Source organism: Cherax quadricarinatus, chromosome 40, assembly GCF_038502225.1.
Source record: "Cherax quadricarinatus isolate ZL_2023a chromosome 40, ASM3850222v1, whole genome shotgun sequence".
NCBI lineage: Eukaryota > Metazoa > Arthropoda > Malacostraca > Decapoda > Parastacidae > Cherax > Cherax quadricarinatus.
The window spans coordinates 26,655,111-26,676,565 of record NC_091331.1 but is presented as its reverse complement, the minus strand read 5'-3'; the positions used below and the strand labels follow the sequence as shown (position 1 = coordinate 26,676,565).

At 41.3% G+C, this 21,455-nt stretch overlaps 1 protein-coding gene and 1 long non-coding RNA gene across 3 annotated transcripts in view; one reads left to right on the top strand and one right to left on the bottom strand.

The window, feature by feature from the left end:
* Positions 1–909: 909 nt before the first annotated feature.
* LOC128687317 (golgin subfamily A member 4-like) overlaps positions 910–21,455 on the top strand; it is a 177,275-nt gene continuing 156,729 nt past the window's right edge. Inside the window, exons 1-2 of one of the 2 annotated variants that reach the window (XM_070092798.1) lie at positions 910–1,164; positions 15,638–15,766. In XM_070092798.1, coding sequence (XP_069948899.1) covers positions 1,036–1,164; positions 15,638–15,766 — 258 coding nt within the window. In that variant the 5' untranslated portion in view covers positions 910–1,035. The remainder of the gene's footprint in view (positions 1,165–15,637; positions 15,767–21,455) is intronic. The other variant, XM_070092797.1, reaches the window with a different exon arrangement.
* The window catches only part of LOC138853806 (uncharacterized), a 73,262-nt gene continuing 52,982 nt past the window's right edge, over positions 1,176–21,455 (bottom strand). The window contains exon 3 of the long non-coding RNA XR_011392974.1: positions 1,176–2,560. This is a non-coding gene — a long non-coding RNA (uncharacterized lncRNA). The remainder of the gene's footprint in view (positions 2,561–21,455) is intronic.

Genomic DNA, 21,455 nt, shown 5'->3' with positions numbered 1-21,455 from the left:
CATATGGCACAATAGCACCATATGGTTCAAAACCATAGAATTCATCTTCAGCTCCACTTCCATCAGTCTTAGAACTGTAAGTTGTGAAGAGGAGAGTCAGAATTCGCCCGGAGAGTGAGTGGGGAGTGAGAGCTTCCTTGCCGCCAGGCATTATGAACAAAGCTACTTTGCCAGCGTTCCCACAATGCCATGTGGGTGTCCAGATTTTTTCTATGGTGTGCACACTGACCACCCAGACCCATTCTCTTAGATGTAGGCCTACCAGCCTTCTCGTGCTAAATTTGACGGCGCTAGAATTTTGGCGTAGATCTACGGTTTGGACCCTGAACGTAAAGCCGTAGATCTACGGGACGGACCCTGAAAGGGTTAAGTGAGGAGAGGCTGTATTTACAGCACTCACTGCCCTTAGACGACATCTCCACTGCCTCCAGCCTTCTCCTTGCTGCTGCATTTAAAACCCATGCTTCACACGCATACCACTATACTCTTGTTCATTCTCTTTGCCTCCTTGGATAATGTTTTTTGTCTACAGATACCTCAACGCACCACTTGCCTTTTTTTCCTTCGTCAGTTCTGTGGCTATCCTCATCCTTCATAAACCCATCTGCTGACAAGTCAACTCTCAGATATCTGAACACATTCACTTCTTTTATACTCCCTCCCTCCAATGTGGTATCAAATTTTTCTTCATCAATTTTATATCGTTTGATACCCTCATCACCTTACTCTTATCTATGTTCACTTTCAACTTTTTAACCTTTACATGCCCTCCCTAACTTGTCCACTAATCTTTGCACCTGTTCTTTAGAATATCCCAGAAACACAGTATCATCAGCAAAAAGTAACTGTGTCAACTCACATTTTGTATTTGATTCCCCGTAATTTAATCCCACCACTCTCCCCAACACCCTAGCATTTCCTTCTTTTACTTATGTCCATAATAAGTGAGTTTGTGCATTGGTAACTGAATGAAGTTTGGTACCATATTGATGACATTTAATTATCTTGCAGGCTCCTGCTGAAATTGCTGTTGGAATGCCATGCATTGTGCAGAGCTCACAAGATTCGTGGTGGTATAGAGCCTTAGTCAAAAATATATATGAAGAAAGAGTGGAAGTCCTTTGTATTGATTATGGTAACTCTGAAGCTGTCCATTTCTCACGGGTATGTATTGATCTTAATCTGAGGGCTTGTAAAATTTTCTTTTAGAGGTATTTGTTTATGGTTTATTGCCAATGGAAAGTCTTTTTCTTCTTGGTGTTGCGAATAAGAAATTTTTTAAAGAACTTCAGAATGTGGCCTGTTACCATTTATTTCTTATGCAACAAGATTTTTGGATCCGAGTTCTTTAAATGTCTTTTAGAGTCTAGGGGAAATAATTTCAACTGGGAAACTCCATAGAATAATATTCAAATTTATTAAAGTATTTAAATACAATACTTTATCTTCTCTTTGTAGTTAATTTAACTTAATACTTTGTACAATAAAATTACCATATACATTGAGCTCCAAATCATGGAAATGTCATATTAATAAGGAAGTTTAATTATTCTTCCTGTATCTAAGTCCTCATTAATATTTACGTCTCATTCTTAACAAGACTGTAGACTCAAAATACAAAAGGTACAAGATTTAACAAGACCTTTGAATCTGGCCGTATAGTATCTCTATGGATTACTGAACTGACCAAGAATATAAATATCAAAAGAGTCTTTCAAAGTAATGAGGAACAAATTGAGTCAGCTCTATAGTCCAATTCTCAAAACCATTCAACTGTACACCGTAAGAGCCAATATACGATCAGTTGTCAGGGCTAGAGCTGGGAGCAGACTCACTACTTGCCAGCCTGTTGACGTGTCGTCAGGTTGGATCAGCTGAGCCACGTCAGCCAGCCGGACATGAACAACTGAACAATTCACCGGATGGTTCCGAGACTTAAACTCTATATACACAAGAAATCCTACCTAACCATAATAGTAAAATAATAGTGATTATCACTATTATTACAAAATAGTGATAATAACAATAATAGTGATAATTACAAAATAGTGATAATAATAATAGTGATAATTACAAAATAGTGATAATAACAAAAATAGTGATAATACCATGGTATTTTTCATATATTAACAGATAATAATATAACGCCGAAAGTCTCTATTTTAGCTATAAACGGGGACTTTCGCGCTATAATATTAAGTGATGAACATATGCTCTTACAATATTTAAATAACACAGGATGACCAATTTCAAAGATATAACACCCCCCATACGACAATAGGTCGCAGTAGGGAGTTTGCAAGCGTCCTTGGTAATATCTCCTTTATAGTGAGCGTCCTCTTGGTAAATAAGGCAAGTAGTACGACGGAAGAATGGAGAAGCAAGAACTCAAACAGCATGGTTATTTGCCAGAGGATGAGCTTTTGGAACAATGGCCAGAAGAACTATCTGGAGTGGCTTCCATCATAATTCGAGAATAAGAGTCTCGGACATGACTGTCAGGGTCATCCATGTGTACTTAATACTTCGTCCCATCAACGAAACGGCTTTCATAGTCATACTGTCAATATAAAAGAAAATTATTAACAAAAATATATAATATATATATAAATTAGGCAACAACAAGTAAGAGGGAGGTGAAAGTGTATAAACTAAGGGAGGAGGAAGTTCGGGTGAGATATAAGCGACTATTGGCAGAAAGGTGGGCTAGTGCAAAGATGAGTAGTGGGGGGGTTGAAGAGGGTTGGAATAGTTTTAAAAATGCAGTACAGTGGACCCCCGCATACCAGACGCATCGCATACCGTACAATCCGCATACCGGACGCTTTGATCACAAAAATTTTGCCTCGCATACCGCCCAAAAACCCGCTCACCGCCCTTCGTCCGAGACGCGTCCAATGTGCGGCCTGAGCCACGCTCACATGTTCCGCCGGTGGCATTGTTTACCAGCCAGCCTCCGCGGTAACATCCAAGCATACAATTGGAACATTTCGTATTATTACAGTGTTTTTGGTGGTTTTTTCTGGAAAATAAGTGACCATGGGCCCCAAGAAAGCTTCTAGTGCCAACCCTACAGCAATAAGGGTGAGAATTACTATGGAGATGAAGAAAAAGATCATTGATAAGTATGAAAGTGGAGTGCATGTCTCCGAGCTGGCCAGGTTGTACAAGAAACCCAAATCAACCATTGCTACTATTGGTGGTACAGCTGCTGCTGCTGCTGTAGCATCATCTGCTGCTGCTGTAGCATCGTCTGCTGCTGCTGTAGCATCGTCTGCTGCTGCTGTAGCATCGTCTGCTGCTGCTGTAGCATCGTCTGTTGCTGCTGTACCACCGTCAGCTGCTGCTGCTGCTGTAGCATCGTCTGCTGCTGCTGTAACATCGTCAGTTGCTGCTGTAGCATCGTCTGTTGCTGCTGTAGCATCGTCTGTTGCTGCTGTACCACCGTCAGCTGCTGCTGCTGCTGTAGCATCGTCTGCTGCTGCTGTAGCATCGTCTGTTGCTGCTGTAGCATCGTCTGTTGCTGCTGTACCACCGTCAGCTGCTGCTGCTGCTGTAGCATCGTCTGCTGCTGCTGTAGCATCGTCTGCTGCTGCTGTAGCATCGTCTGTTGCTGCTGTAGCATCGTCAGCTGCTGCTGCTGCTGTAGCATCGTCTGCTGCTGCTGCTGCTGCTGTAGCATCGTCTGCTGCTGCTGTAATATCGTCTGTTGCTGCTGTAGCATCGTCTGCTGCTGCTGTAGCATCGTCTGTTGCTGCTGTACCACCGTTGTTGGTGTGGCTTATTGAGAATACCAAGAAACAATTAACCCCAGAGGATTTGCCACTCAGGATAACCCAAAAAAGTCAGTGTCATCGAAGACTGTCTAACTTATTTCCATTGGGGTCCTTAATCTTGTCTCCCAGGATGCAACCCACACCAGTCGACTAACACCCAGGTGAACAGGGAAAATGCGTGGAACTAGTGCTCATATTGGTGAATTTAGAGCCAGCAAAGGTTGGTTTGAGAGATTTAAGAATCGTAGTGGCATACACAGTGTGATAATGCCTGTTCTGGAAGAAAATACCAAACAGGACCTACAGTACTCAGGAGGAAAAGGCACTCCCAGGACACAGTGTCTCATCAGTCATTGCTACATCTTTGTGTGTAGGAAAATGTATATTTCATGTGGTAAAAATTTTTTTTTCATACTTTTGGGTGTCTTGCACGGATTAATTTGATTTCCATTATTTCTTATGGGGAAAATTCATTCGCATACCGAACATTTCGCATAACAGCCAGCCCTCTTGCACGGATTAAGGTCGCTATGCGGGGGTCCACTGTATTAGAATGTGGGGCAGAAGTTTGTGGTTATAGGAGGGTGGGGACAGGAGGAAAGAGGAGTGATTGGTGGAATGATGAAGTAAAGGGTGTGATAAAAGAGAAAAAGGTAGCTTACGAGAGGTTTTTACAAAGCAGAAGTGTTACAAGAAGAGCAGAGTATATGGAGAGTAAAAGAAAGGTGAAGAGAGTGGTGAGAGAGTGCAAAAGGAGAGCAGATGAAAGAGTGGGAGAGGCACTGTCAAGAAATTTTAATGAAAATAAGAAAAAATTTTGGAGTGAGTTAAACAAGTTAAGAAAGCCTAGGGAAAGTATGGATTTGTCCGTTAAAAACAGAGTAGGGGAGTTAGTAGATGGGGAGAGGGAGGTATTAGGTAGATGGCGAGAATATTTTGAGGAACTTTTAAATGTTGAGGAAGAAAGGGAGGCGTTAATTTCATGCACTGGCCAGGGAGGTATACCATCTTTTAGGAGTGAAGTAGAGCAGAATGTAAGTGTGGTGGAGGTACGTGAGGCATTGCGTAGAATGAAAGGGGGTAAAGCAGCTGGAACTGATGGGATCATGACAGAAATGTTAAAAGCAGGGGGGGATATAGTGTTGGAGTGGTTGGTACTTTTGTTTAATAAATGTATGAAAGAGGGGAAGGTACCTAGGGATTGGCAGAGAGCATGTATTGTCCCTTTATATAAAGGGAAAGGGGACAAAAGAGATTGTAAAAATTATAGAGGAATAAGTTTACTGAGTATACCAGGAAAAGTATACGGTAGGGTTATAATTGAAAGAATTAGAGGTAAGACAGAATGTAGAATTGCGGATGAGCAAGGAGGCTTCAGAGTGGGTAGGGGATGTGTAGATCAAGTGTTTACATTGAAGCATATATGTGAACAGTATTTAGATAAAGGTAGGGAAGTTTTTATTGCATTTATGGATTTAGAAAAGGCATATGATAGTGGATAGAGGAGCAATGTGGCAGATGTTGCAAGTTTATGGAATAGGTGGTAAGTTACTAAATGCTGTAAAGAGCTTCTATGAGGATAGTGAGGCTCAGGTTAGGGTGTGTAGAAGAGAGGGAGAATACTTCCCGGTAAAAGTAGGTCTTAGACAGGGATGTGTAATGTCACCATGGTTGTTTAATATATTTATAGATGGGGTTGTAAAAGAAGTAAATGCTAGGGATTTTCGGGAGAGGGGTAGGATTAAATTATGGGGAATCAAATTCAAAATGGGAATTGACACAGTTACTTTTTGCTGATGATACTGTGCTTATGGGAGATTCTAAAGAAAAATTGCAAAGGTTAGTGGATGAGTTTGAGAATGTGTGTAAAGGTAGAAAGTTGAAAGTGAACATAGAAAAGAGTAAGGTGATGAGGGTATCAAATGATTTAGATAAAGAAAAATTGGATATCAAATTGGGGAGGAGTAGTATGGAAGAAGTGAATGTTTTCAGATTCTTGGGAGTTGACATGTTGGCGGATGGATTTATGAAGGATGAGGTTAATCATAGAATTGATGAGGGAAAAAATTGGTGAGTGGTGCGTTGAGGTATATGTGGAGTTAAAAAACATTATCTATGGAGGCAAAGAAGGGAATGTATGAAAGTATAGTAGTACCAACACTCTTATATGGGTGTGAAGCTTGGGTGGTAAATGCAGCAGCGAGGAGACGGTTGGAGGCAGTGGAGATGTCCTGTCTAAGGGCAATGTGTGGTGTAAATATTATGCAGAAAATTCGGAGTGTGGAAATTAGGAGAAGGTGTGGAGTTAATAAAAGCATTAGTCAGAGGGCAGAAGAGGGGTTGTTGAGGTGGTTTGGTCATTTAGAGAGAATGGATCAAAGTAGAATGACATGGAAAGCATATAAATCTATAGGGGAAGGAAAGAGGGGTAGGGGTCGTCCTCGAAAGGGTTGGAAAGAGGGGGTAAAGGAGGTTTTGTGGGCGAGGGGCTTGGACTTCCAGCAAGCGTGCATGAGCGTGTTAGATAGGAGTGAATGGAGACGAATGATACTTGGGACCTGACGATCTGTTGGAGTGTGAGCAGGGTAATATTTAGTGAAGGGATTCAGGGAAACTGGTTATTTTCATATAGTCGGACTTGAGTACTGGAAATGGGAAGTACAATGCCTGCACTTTAAAGGAGGGGTTTGGGATATTGGCAGTTTGGAGTCTAAACTGTTGTATTCTGAGCACCTCTGCAAAAGCAGTGATAATGTGTGAGTGTGGTGAAAGTGTTGAATGATGATGAAAGTATTTTCTTTTTGGGGATTTTCTTTCTTTTTTGGGTCACCCTGCCTCGGTGGGAGACGGCCGACTTGTTGAGAAAAAAAAAAAAAAAATATGTATATATATATATATATATATATATATATATATATATATATGTGAGTGTGTGTAGATCATCAGGAGGAGAGTGGTGGAGCACCTGGAAAGAAACAAGTGTATAATTGACAACCAGCATGGTTTCAGGGAGGGAAAATCCTGTGTCACAAACCTACTAGAGTTTTATGACAAGGTGACAGAAGTAAGACAAGAGAGAGAGGGGTGGATCGACTGCATTTTTTGGGACTGCAAGAAGGCCTTCGACACAGTTCCTCACAAGAGGTTACTGCAAAAGCTAGAGGATCAGGCACACATAACAGGAAAGGCACTGCAATGGGTCAGAGAATACCTGACAGGGAAGCAACAACGAGTCATGGTACGTGCCGAGGTGTCAGAGTGGGCGTCTGTGACAAGCGGGGTTCCACAGGGGTCAGTCCTAGGACCTGTGCTGTTCTTGGTATATGTGAATGACATAACGGAAGGGATAGACTCAGAAGTGTCCTTGTTCGCGGACGATGTGAAGTTAATGAGAAGAACCAATCAGATGAGGATCAGGCAGGACTACAAAGACACCTGGACAGGCTACAAGCCTGGTCCAGCAACTGGCTCCTTGAGTTTAACCCTGCCAAATGCAAAGTCATGAAGATTGGGGAAGGGCAAAGAAGACCGCAGACACAATATAGTTTAGATGGCCAAAGTCTGCAAACCTCACTCAAGGAAAAAGATCTGGGGGTGAGTATAACACCGAGCATATCTCCTGAGGCGCACATCAATCAGATAACTGGTGCAGCATACGGGCGCCTGGCAAACCTACAGATAGCGTTCCGATACCTCAGTAAGGATTCGTTCAAGACTCTGTATACCATTTACGTCAGGCCCATACTGGAGTATGCAGCACCAGTTTGGAATCCACAACTAGTCAAGCACGTCAAGAAATTAGAGAAAGTGCAAAGGTTTGCAACAAGACTAGTCCCAGAGCTACGGGGATTGTCCTACGAAGAAAGGTTGAAGGAAATCGGCCTGACGACACTGGAGGCCAGGAGGGTCAGGGGAGACATGATAACGACGTATAAAATACTGCGCGGAATAGACGAGGTGGACAAAGACGGGATGTTCCAGAGATGGGACACAGACACAAGAGGTCACAATTGGAAGTTGAAGACTCAGATGAATCAAAGGGATGTTAGGAAGTATTTCTTCAGTCATAGAGTAGTCAGGCCGTGGAATAGCCTAGAAAGTGAAGTAGTGGAGGTGGGAAGCATACATCGTTTTAAGGCGAGGTATGATAGAGCTCATGGAGCAGGTAGAGAGAGGACCTAGTAGCAATCAGTGAAGAGATGGGGACAGGAGCTATGACTCGACCCCTGCAACCACAAATAGGTGAGTACACGCCTACACACACGCCTACCTGTCTACCTACCTACCTGTAAACGGATGTTGTGGTCGCCCTTGTCAAACACAAACAATAAATATAAAATCAGGAACGTACACCAGTAAGCTGTCTTAATATACAAGTACATTAGAAATAGAATTAAAAATAGCTAGAGCTTCACCTTAAGGAGGTTATTAATAGAGTATTCAAGAGGTTGCTAGTAGAATTACAGTAAATCAACCATTCAAATCATTATGAAGCTCTGTGTAGTCTGCAGTCAATCAAACAAATGGGCTTCCACATTGATAAATTGTCATTTTTGTGATAATTGGTGTCACACCCCTTGTGCAGATATCCAAGAACTAGCTACAAGCAGTATAAAAACAGGGAAGTGTTTTTTGGGTATGCCCAAATGAGATAAATCTGTGGACTAAAATCACATTGGTATTAAAAGAGGATAACATCAAAGCTGCTTTCATAGAAAACCTGGAAGCATTCTACAACAGATGGAAACATAAAAAATCTGGGCTGGATGGTACTGCCCTTGATGCTGGCCATGTAGTCAGAAACTGTAAGGCTGGAGGTGCTGTCCTGGTAGTCAGTAATGGTGAAGCTGGAGGTGCTGTCCTGGGAGACAGTAATGGTGAAGCTGGAGATTTTTTCCAGGTAGTTGGGAAATATACGCAGGAGGGAATGCATATAAATGACCTCATGGGAGACAGGAGCTGTAGTGGGGAAACAAGTGTAGTCAGAGATAAGATAAAACCAATATTGCAAACTAGTAATACCACAGGAAATAGCAAACAAGAGGACTCCACTAGCAATAGTGAGGATATATTACCAAAAACAACTGGTGAGAGCTCCATTGTTGGTGCTAGTGAGGATAGGAATAAGACAGGTAAACATGCACCAACAGGGAATATAGTCACAGAAACCCAAGGCAAACGGAAACCAAGCCTGTGGACATATTATGCACTTGGTATCTGCAGGCATGGGAAATCTGGAAAAACGGATGGGACGTGCAACTATGACCACCCTAGAAAATGCCGTGCCCATATGACAACAGGAAAATGCAAACTCCCTTCCTGTAAGCTTTTTCACCCTGAAATGTGTACCTCTTCAGAACAGGAAAGACTGTGCTATAACTTAAATTGCCAGGCACACCATCTAAAGGGGACAAAAAGATACAAAACATCCAGGCCATGGGAAAACCTGGGTAGCCACAGCCACTCAAGAGGGAGAGGTTTTTTAGTGCCAGGAAGGAAAAAAAACTGGCAGGAAATGGCAGAAATCGTATACCAAATCCAGTCATTCCTGGAGTGGAACCGCAGTCGATGGCCTCCACTCCAAACCAATAGATACAGATACTAATGCCAGAAAAAAATTCCCCCTCAGTACCAACAATACCACCAGTCCGATGACATTCTTCTTTGCAAATATACAGGGTCTAAAGCCACCAACAAACAACAAAATACCTTTCATCCGTGGACTGCTTGCAGAGGCAAATGCAATGTTCGCGGCTTTCACTGAGACCCACATAAAGGATCACTTGGACAACGAAATATGGATCCCAGGTTACAACCTATACAGATGCGACAGAGTGAACAGGCAAAAAAGGGGGGGGGTTGGCCTGTACATCGCAGAGTCACTTGTTTGCACAGACTGCTTAATGCCTCAAATGATGTAGTGAAAGTTTTAGCAGTAAAGATCGAGAACCAAAACCTAGTCATTGTGGTAGTCTACAAGCCTCCGGATGCAACATCCCAGCAATTCCAGGAACAGCTGTTAAAAATTGACCACTGTCTGGAAAATCTGCCAGCTCCTGCACCCAACATCTTGCTCCTGGGGGATTTCAACTTAAGGCACCTAAAATGGAGGAATATAGCAAATAATATTGTTGCAGTAATAACACCAGGAGGCAGCTCTGATGAGAACTCACACACACACGAGCTTTTAAATCTCTGCACAAAATTCAATTTAAACCAGCAAATAATAGAGCCTACTAGACTGGAGAATACACTAGACCTCATCTTCACTAACAATGATGATCTGATACGAAATGTCACCATATCAAAAACAATATACTCAGATCACAACATAATTGAGGTTCAGACATGTATGCGCGGAGCCCCAGACCGACATAATGAGATTAGTCACGAGGGAGCATTCACCAAATTCAACTTCAATAACAAAAACATAAAGTGGGACCAAGTAAACCAAGTCCTAACCGATATAAGCTGGGAAGATATACTAAGCAACACAGACCCCAACTTATGCCTAGAGCAGATTAACTCGGTGGCACTCGATGTATGCACAAGGCTTATTCCTCTAAGAAAAAGGAGTAGTAGATGTAAAATAGAAAGAGACAGGCGCTCCCTTTACAGGCGACGGAAAAGAATAACAGAGCGGCTAAAAGAGGTCAATATATCTGAAATGCGTAGGGAGTCACTGGTCAGAGAAATAGCAAGCATCGAACTTAAGCTAAAGGAATCTTATAGGAGTCAGGAATCGCGGGAAGAACTAAAAGCCATAAATGAAATCGAAAGAAACCCAAAGTATTTCTTCTCCTATGCCAAATCAAAGTCGAGAACAACGTCCAGTATTGGGCCCCTACTTAAACAAGATGGGTCCTACACAGATGACATCAAGGAAATGAGTGAGCTACTCAAGTCCCAATATGACTCAGTTTTTAGCAAGCCGCTAACCAGACTGAGAGTCGAAGATCAAAATGAATTTTTTATGAGAGAGCAACAGAATTTGGTTAACACAAGCCTATCTGATGTTATCCTGACGCCAAATGACTTCGAACAGGCGATAAATGACATGCCCATGCACTCTGCCCCAGCGCCAGACTCATGGAACTCCGTGTTCATCAAGAACTGCAAGAAGCCCCTATCACGAGCTTTACCATCCTATGGAGAGGGAGCATGGACACGGGGGTCGTCCCACAGTTACTAAAAACAACAGACATAGCCCCACTCCACAAAGGGGGCAGTAAAGCAACAGCAAAGAACTACAGACCGATAGCACTAACATCCCATATCATAAAAATCTTTGAAAGGGTCCTAAGAAGCAAGATCACCACCCATCTAGAAACCCATCAATTACACAACCCAGGGCAACATGGGTTTAGAACAGGTCGTCTGTCTGTCTCAACTATTGGATCACTACGACAAGGTCCTAGATGCACTAGAAGACAAAAAGAATGCAGATGTAATATATACAGACTTTGCAAAAGCCTTCGACAAGTGTGACCATGGCGTAATAGCGCACAAAATGCGTGCTAAAGGAATAACAGGAAAAGTCGGTCGATGGATCTATAATTTCCTCACTAACAGAACACAGAGAGTAGTAATCAACAGAGTAAAGTCCCAGGCAGCTACGGTGAAAAGCTCTGTTCCACAAGGCACAGTACTCGCTCCCATCTTGTTCCTCATCTTCATATCTGACATAGACAAGGATGTCAGCCACAGCACCGTGTCTTCCTTTGCAGATGACACCCGAATCTGCATGACAGTGTCTTCCATTGCAGACACTGCAAGGCTCCAGGCGGACATCAACCAAATCTTTCAGTGGGCTGCAGAAAACAATATGAAGTTCAACGATGAGAAATTTCAATTACTCAGATATGGTAAACACGAGGAAATTAAATCTTCATCAGAGTACAAAACAAATTCTGGCCACAAAATAGAGCGAAACACCAACGTCAAAGACCTGGGAGTGATCATGTAGGAGGATCTCACCTTCAAGGACCATAACATTGTATCAATCGCATCTGCTAGAAAAATGACAGGATGGATAATGAGAACCTTCAAAACTAGGGAGGCCAAGCCCATGATGACACTCTTCAGGTCACTTGTTCTATCTAGGCTAGAATATTGCTGCACACTAACAGCACCTTTCAAGGCAGGTGAAATTGCTGACCTAGAAAATGTACAGAGAACCTTCACGGCGCGCATAACGGAGATAAAACACCTCAATTACTGGGAGCGCTTGAGGTTCCTGAACCTGTATTCCCTGGAACGCAGGCGGGAGAGATACATGATTATATACACCTGGAAAATCCTAGAGGGACTAGTACCGAACTTGCACACGAAAATCACTCACTACGAAAGCAAAAGACTTGGCAGACGATGCAACATCCCCCCAATGAAAAGCAGGGGTGTCACTAGCACGTTAAGAGACCATACAATAAGTGTCAGGGGCCCGAGACTGTTCAACTGCCTCCCAGCATACATAAGGGGGATTACCAACAGACCCCTGGCAGTCTTCAAGCTGGCACTGGACAAGCACCTAAAGTCGGTACCTGACCAGCCGGGCTGTGGCTCGTACGTTGGTTTGCGTGCAGCCAGCAGTAACAGCCTGGTTGATCAGGCTCTTATCCACCAGGAGGCCTGGTCACAGACTGGGCCACAGGGGCATTGATCCCCGGAACTCTGTCCAGGTACCATCCGACTTATGACCGAGTTCGGTTCCGAGAAACCGGTCGTAAGTCGAAATGGTCGTAAGTCGAACTTTACTACTTAATATCAACGAAATATTTTTGTAATGACTTTATTTTATTGTTTTATTTTGGTATTTCATGTTTTACTTAACTTTTTATGTCGTTAGTACTGTATTTTATACTGTAAGGTTTAGGATAAACACTGTGTACAACACAAATAATTGTTTATTTCCCAGAAATTTGGCATGAAAAACCCGATCGTAAGTAGAGTGGTCGTAAGTCGAGCAGGTCGTAAGTTGGATGGTAGGTGTATATACATACATACATGCATGCATACATACATTCATACATATACACCCATATACACACACATACACACATATACACACATATACACACACATACACACACATACACACACATACACACACATACACACACATACACACACATACACACACATACACACACACACACACACACACACACACACACACACACACACACACACACACACACACACACACACACACACACACACACACACACACACACACACACACAGACACACACACAGACACACACACAGACACACACACAGACACACACACAGACACACACACAGACACACACACAGACACACACACAGACACACACACAGACACACACACAGACACACACACACACACACACACACACACACACACACACACACACACACACACACACACACACACACACACACACACATACACGCACATACACACAGACACATACACATACACATACACACACACACATACACGTACACACACACACACACACACACGTACACACACATACACACTCACAGACACACACACACACACACACACACACACACACACACACACACACACACACACCTACCATCCGTCTTATGACCTGCTCGACTTACGACCACTCGACTTACGACCGTGTTTTTTATGCCAAATTTCTGGGAAATAAACAACTATTTGTGTTGTACACAGTGTTTATCCTAAACCGTACAGTATAAAATACAACATAAAAAGTAAAGTAAAACATGAAATACCAAAATAAAACAATAAAATAAAGTTATTACAAAAATGTTTTGTTGATATTCAGTAGTAAAGTTCGACTTATGACCATTTCGACTTACGACCAGTTTCTCGGAACCGAACTCAGTCGGATTGTGTGTGTGTGTGTGTGTGTGTGTGTAAACACACACACACACACAGTGGACCCCCAACATTCGATGGCATCGACATTCGATAAATCTGACATTCGCTGCATTTTAATGCAAAAATTTTGCCTCGACATTCGATCAAAAACCCGCTATTCGATACGATTCGTATGAGACATGTCCACGTGTGGCCTGAACTGCCCCATGTGTGCCAATGTTTACAAGCCAGCTAGTGTGCGCGCATCTAAGGATACATTTGGTTCATTCCATATTATCACTGTTTTTAGTGCTTGTTTCTGCAAAATAAGTCACCATGGGCCCCAAGAAAGCTTCTAGTGCCAACCCTGTGGTAAAAAGGGTGAGAATTAGTATGGAAATTAAGAAAGATTTTGAAGGGTTTGGGGCTAACCCTGAGAAGCCTATGCCAGTTGTGGAATCCATTGTGCCTACTTCAAAGATTAAGGAAATGTGTGCAAAGTGGGCTGAACTGCAAACATTTATGGCTGAAAATCACCCTAACACAGCTATTGCAAGCCGTGCTGGTGACTATTACAATGACAATGTTGTGGCCCATTTTAGACGAATCTTAAAGGAACGGTAGATACAGAGCTCTATGGACAGATATGTTGTGCGTCCGAAGTCCAGTGACTCTCAAGCTGGTCCTAGTGGCATTAAAAGCAGAAGGGAAGTAACCCTGGAAAAAGACTTGATACCTCAAGTCCTAATGGAAGGGGATTCCCCTTCTAAACACTAACACCATCCACACACTCCCCTCCTCCAATCCCATCAGTCATCACCAGATCTTCATTAAAGGTAAGTGTCAATTATTCTATTGTTATTGTTGTTATTGTAATTATTCTATTGCATTAAACTTAATATTTCATGTGGTAAAAATTTTTTTTCATACTTTTGGGTGTCTTGCACGGATTAATTTGATTTCCATTATTTCTTATGGGGAAAATTAATTCGACTTTTGATATTTTCGACATTCGATGAGCTCTCAGGAACGGATTAATATCGAATGCCGGGGGGTCCACTGTATATATGCACCTACCATCCGACTTACGACCGAGTTAGGTTCCGAGAAACCGGTCGTAAGTCGGAATGGACGTAAGTCAAACTTTACTACTGAATATCAAAATCACATTTTTGTAATGACTTTATTTTATTGTTTTATTTTGGTATTTCATGTTTTACTTTACTTTTTATGCTGTTAGTACTGTATTTTATACTGTAAGGTTTAGGATAAACACTATGTACAACACAAATAGTTGTTTATTTCCCAGAAATTTGGCATAAAAAACTCGATCGTAAGTCGAGTGGTCGTAAGTCGAGCAGGTCGTAAGTCGGATGGTAGGTGTATATGCTTGTACACGTATGTGTAGTGTGACCTTAGTGTAAGAAGAAGTAGCAAGACATACCTGAAATCTTGCATGTTTATGAGACAGAAAAAAGACACCAGCAATCCTACCATCATGTAAAACAATTACAGGTTTCCATTATACACTCACTCAGCAGGACGGTAGTACCTCCCTGGGCAGTTGCTGTCTACCAACCTACTACATAGAGTTGCATAAATAAACCTACCATCCGACTTACGACCTGCTCGACATATGACCATTCAACTTACGACCGTGTTTTCTATGCCAAATTTCTGGGAAATAAACAACTGTTTGTGTTGTACTCAGTGTTTATCCTAAACCTTACAGTATAAAATACAGTACTAACAGCATAAAAAGTAAAGTAAACAATGAAATACCAAAATAAAACAATAAAATAGTCATTACAAAAATTTGATGTTGATATTCAGTAGTAAAGTTCGACTCACGTCCATTTCGACTTATGACCGGTTTCTTGGGACTGAACTTGGTTGTAAGTCGGATGGGACCTGTACTTACAATAATAATTTTGACCATGCATTTATTAAGAAATTGTTTTGGATGAAATAACTAAAGATGATATGACTACTTTATATAATGTCATGTAAATGATTTCAACAGGTGTTAGAGATCCCAGAAGAACTTAGGACCATAAGAGCACTTGGCTGCAAGTGTGTTTTAGAGCTTCCAAGCTCTATTGTTATGCAAACATTCGACTGGGTGGCGCTTTTGGAGAGTAATTATGGCCAGGTAAGGTTCATTCTAGCTTTTTCTCAGCTGTAGTACAGTGTAAATATTTATTGCATCTTTGAATTCTAATTGATAGTGGAAACTTCAGTTCATTGAGAAAAGTTTTTTTTTTTTTTTTTTTTTTTAGGAACTAAAGCACTGTGGTAAAAACTTTAAAAACATGTATGATATTGATTAACCCTTACAAAGTTTTATGGTTTTGACTCTTGGTACCCACCCATCTCTTTTCCTCTAATTCTCCATCTGTTCTTGAAATTATTTTTCTTTTATCATAGTGTATGCTTACATTCCATGGTTTAACCCTTTCAGGGTCTGTGCCGTAGATCTATGGCTTTGAGTTCAGGGTCCAAACCGTAGATTTACGCCATGAGCTCAACTCGCTCTGATAAGCTGTGAGCGGTAAATTTGGGCCTAGATGTGAGAGAATATATCTGTGTGATATGTGTGCACCACATACAACAAATCCTGCAGCACACAGTGCATAATGAGATTAAAAAAAACTGAGACCGTAATTTTCGATTAAAATAGCAACTTTGCAGTGTTTTTTTTGTACGTTTTTTATAGTTGTATTTGTGATTTCTTGGTCTCATTTGATAGAATAAAAGATATATTACAGAAATAGAGATGATTTCGATTGGTTTTTAGTACTGGAAATGGCTTGAAACTGAGCTCAGAGAGAAAATGTTAAATTTTTGGCAATTTTCAAGAGAAAAGAAATAACCTCACACGTCTAATACACACCACCTGGTGGGTCTTATATACATTCACAATTGTGGTGATGTTATTTATACAATTATTACAATATTACATAACAATAAATCTTCTGGTTTTTTTTGTTTTAATAAAAATTCATTATGCAAATAAATCGAAATGGAATTCATTTGCAAAGCCTCAAAACATAACTAATGAACAGAGGAAATGTTAGTTTAGTGCCAGGAATGTGTGCATTGTTTATTCTGGACCCTATTTTGAAATTGGAATATTTTGAACTTTGTGTTAAATTGGCCAAATTATCATTGTCCGATCACAGTATTTTGTAGTTGAGACAGTTGATGTGGCAATTTCTTGTGTTCATTCGATAGAATAGAAGTAATGCTAATGAAATAACTAAGAATTTGGTTGACTGGAATAATGTAATTGGCTGAAAATGGGAGTCAAATTTGGCAAAATTGCCGATGCGTAAATATCGCTGACACACCAAAATTCACGAGAGCATAATTTCGTCAGTTTTCCATCAAATTTTGTACCTTTTGTTTTATTACCTTCAGGAAAAGATTCTCCACCATTTCATAAGAAAAAATAACAAATTTTTTTTTTTTAATTCTTGGACTCTGGTGCACACTTCGAAATTTGGCCTCTGGACCCTGAAAGGGTTAATGTAATGTCAGAGAGATGATTTGCTTTTTAACAATAGCTCTAAATCGATTGACAGATGGGACCTTTCGATGCTTCAGGCAGTGAATTTTAGATCTTGTGTGTCTTATATGTACATTCAGTTTTTGCATAGGGCGAGTCAGATATGGGGGTGTCTTCGTGTTATGCCTGTGTGTTCTGTTGCAGCTATCTAGGGAAAAGTTTCAGAGGAGGGTTTATGTTGGAGCTGAATATTCTCTATATATAGTAGCTGCAGTAGTACGAGTACACCTACCATCTGATTTACGACCTGCTCGACATACGTCCACTCGACTTAGGACTGCACCTGGCAGCTGGGCTGGGCCGGCTGATGCATACAGCTGAACAATGTTTGACGATACTTGCGGCGGCAATGCACCATGCAGGCAGCATCAGTTTGAGTAACCCTGCCCTATCAGCCATCATACAGTATTAACTGGACAGTAAATTTCACCATGGCCCCTAAGAGGATGTCTGAATCTTGCACTGGAGATTGTGGCAAGAAGGCAAGAAAGGCTCTTACTCTCGAACTCTCTTTATTTGTTTTTACTGTTGCACATAAACCTGTCTGTATCTGTTTATCTGTCTGTCTTCCTGTGTGTGTCTGTCTGTCTTTCAGTCTACCTGTGTGTGTGTGCGTGTGTCTTTGTCTACCTGTGTCTGTCTGTCTGCTTGTCTGTCTCAGAGCAGCTCATGAACCAACAGGTATTACACATGAAGCAGTCGTCACATCTTAAATATGATGCTAATATGGCTCTATGGCTTATTTATCTATCACAATTCATCTAATATGGCAGTATGTGAGATATAAGCAACTATTGGCAGAAAGGTGGGCTGGTGCAAGTATGAGTAGTGGGGGGTTGAAGAGGGTTGGAATAGTTTTAACCCTTTGACTGTTTCAGTCATATATATATGTCTTATGAGCCACCGTGTTTGACGTATATACAGTGGTCCCTCGTTTTTCGTAATTAATCCATTCCTGGAGGAGCTACTATAAACGAAATTTACGATTTGCGAATCAATTTTCCCCATAAGAAATAATGTAAATACAATTAATCCCTTCCTGACACCCAGAAGTATTAAAAGAAAAAATTTTTTTACATGAAATATACATGTAGTACATAATGCAATGGGAAATGATGAATGAAACATTAACAGCATAACACCTTTATTGGAGATTCTTCTTAGTGTATGGGAGATTGGAGGAGGAGAGAGAGTGGATTGTTTATAGTTTGGAAGGGGAATCCCCTTCCAGCAACACCTCAGGTACCAATTGCTTTTCTGGGGTTGCTTCTCTTCTCTGTTTCTTAATGCCACTAGGACCACCTTGAGAGTCACTGGAGTCCTGTCTCGCAAAATAACTGTGGAGAGAGAGCTCTGTTTCTGGCGTCTCTTTAACACTTCCCTAAAATGGCCCAAGACTTTGTCACTGTACATGTTGCCAACATGGCTTGCAACAACCTTGTTAGGGTGATGTTTCTCCATAAAGCTTTCCATCTTACCCCACATAGTAAAAATCTCTAATTTCTGAAGAAGGCACCTTCTTCCATCTCTTTTCCTCCTCCTCTGCAGCAAGATTCTGAGCTGCGATCTGTTGCTCTTCCTGCTGAAGCTTTTGCAGCTCCTCAGTGGTGAGCTCTTCGTTGTGGTCTTCCACCAATTCTTCCACATCCTCCAAACTCACATCCAACCCCATGGAACTCCCCAGTGCCACAATTGATTTTACAACAGACATAGGCTCATCAGGGTCAGTACCAGACAACTTTATAAAACTGGGATGCTTGAATGTGCGTGGATGTAGTGCAGATGACAAGAAACAGATGATTGCTGATGTTATGAATGAAAAGAAGTTGGATGTCCTGGCCCTAAGCGAAACAAAGCTGAAGGGGGTAGGGGAGTTTCGGTGGGGGGAAATAAATGGGATTAAATCTGGAGTATCTGAGAGAGTTAGAGCAAAGGAAGGGGTAGCAGTAATGTTGAATGATCAGTTATGGAAGGAGAAAAGAGAATAGGAATGTGTAAATTCAAGAATTATGTGGATTAAAGTAAAGGTTGGATGCGAGAAGTGGGTCATAATAAGCGTGTATGCACCTGGAGAAGAGAGGAATGCAGAGGAGAGAGAGAGATTTTGGGAGATGTTAAGTGAATGTATAGGAGCCTTTGAACCAAGTGAGAGAGTAATTGTGGTAGGGGACCTGAATGCTAAAGTAGGAGAAACTTTTAGAGAGGGTGTGGTAGGTAAGTTTGGGGTGCCAGGTGTAAATGATAATGGGAGCCCTTTGATTGAACTTTGTATAGAAAGGGGTTTAGTTATAGGTAATACATATTTTAAGAAAAAGACGATAAATAAGTATACAAGATATGATGTAGGGCGAAATGACAGTAGTTCGTTGGATTATGTATTGGTAGATAAAAGACTGTTGAGTAGACTTCAGGATGTACATGTTTATAGAGGGGCCACAGATATATCAGATCACTTTCTAGTTGCAGCTACACTGAGAGTAAAAGGTAGATGGGATACAAGGAGAATAGAAGCATCAGGGAAGAGAGAGGTGAAGGTTTATAAACTAAAAGAGGAGGCAGTTAGGGAAAGATATAAACAGCTATTGGAGGATAGATGGGCTAATGAGAGCATAGGCAATGGGGTCGAAGAGGTATGGGGTAGGTTTAAAAATGTAGTGTTAGAGTGTTCAGCAGAAGTTTGTGGTTACAGGAAAGTGGGTGCGGGAGGGAAGAGGAGCGATTGGTGGAATGATGATGTAAAAAGAGTAGTAAGGGAGAAAAAGTTAGCATATGAGAAGTTTTTACAAAGTAGAAGTGATGCAAGGAGGGAATAGTATATGGAGAAAAAGAGAGAGGTTAAGAGAGTGGTGAAGCAATGTAAAAAGAGAGCAAATGAGAGAGTGGGTGAGATGTTATCAACAAATTTTGTTGAAAATAAGAAAAAGTTTTGGAGTGAGATTAACAAGTTAAGGAAGCCTAGAGAACAAATGGATTTGTAGTTAAAAATAGGAGAGGAGAGTTATTAAATGAAGAGTTAGAGGTATTGGGAAGATGGAGGGAATATTTTGAGGAATTGTTAAATGTTGATGAAGATAGGGAAGCTGTGATTTCGTGTATAGGGCAAGGAGGAATAACATCTTGTAGGAGTGAGGAAGAGCCAGTTGTGAGTGGGGGGGAAGTTCATGAGGCAGTAGGTAAAATGAAAGGGGGTAAGGCAGCCGGGATTGATGGGATAAAGATAGAAATGTTAAAAGCAGGTGGGGATATAGTTTTGGAGTGGTTGGTGCAATTATTTAATAAATGTATGGAAGAGGGTAAGGTACCTAGGGATTGGCAGAGAGCATGCATAGTTTCTTTGTATAAAGGCAAAGGGGACAAAAGAGAGTGCAAAAATTATAGGGGGATAAGTCTGTTGAGTATACCTGGTAAAGTGTATGGTAGAGTTATTATTGAAAGAATTAAAAGTAAGACGGAGAATAGGATAGCAGATGAACAAGGAGGCTTTAGGAAAGGTAGGGGGTGTGTGGACCAGGTGTTTACAGTGAAACATATAAGTGAACAGTATTTAGATAAGGCTAAAGAGGTCTTTGTGGCATTTATGGATTTGGAAAAGGCGTATGACAGGGTGGATAGGGGGGCAATGTGGCAGATGTTGCAGGTGTATGGTGTAGGAGGTAGGTTACTGAAAGTAGTGAAGAGTTTTTACGAGGATAGTGAGGCTCAAGTTAGAGTACATAGGAAAGAGGGAAATTATTTCCCAGTAAAAGTAGGCCTTAGACAAGGATGTGTGATGTCACCGTGGTTGTTTAATATATTTATAGATGGGGTTGTAAGAGAAGTAAATGCGAGGGTCTTGACAAGAGGCGTGGAGTTAAAAGATAAAGAATCACACATAAAGTGGGAGTTGTCACAGTTGCTCTTTGCTGATGACACTATGCTCTTGGGAGATTCTAAAGAGAAGTTGCAGAGATTGGTGGATGAATTTGGTAGGGTGTGCAAGAGAAGAAAATTAAAAATGAATACAGGAAAGAGTAAGGTTATGAGGATAACAAAAATATTAGGTGATGAAAAATTGGATATCAGATTGGAGGGAGAGAGTATGGAGGAGGTGAATGTATTCAGATATTTGGGAGTGGACGTGTCAGCGGATGGGTCTATGAAGGATGAGGTGAATCATAGAATTGATGAGGGGAAAAGGGTGAGTGGTGCACTTAGGAGTCTGTGGAGACAAAGAACTTTGTCCTTGGAGGCAAAGAGGGGAATGTATGAGAGTATAGTTTTACTAACACTCTTC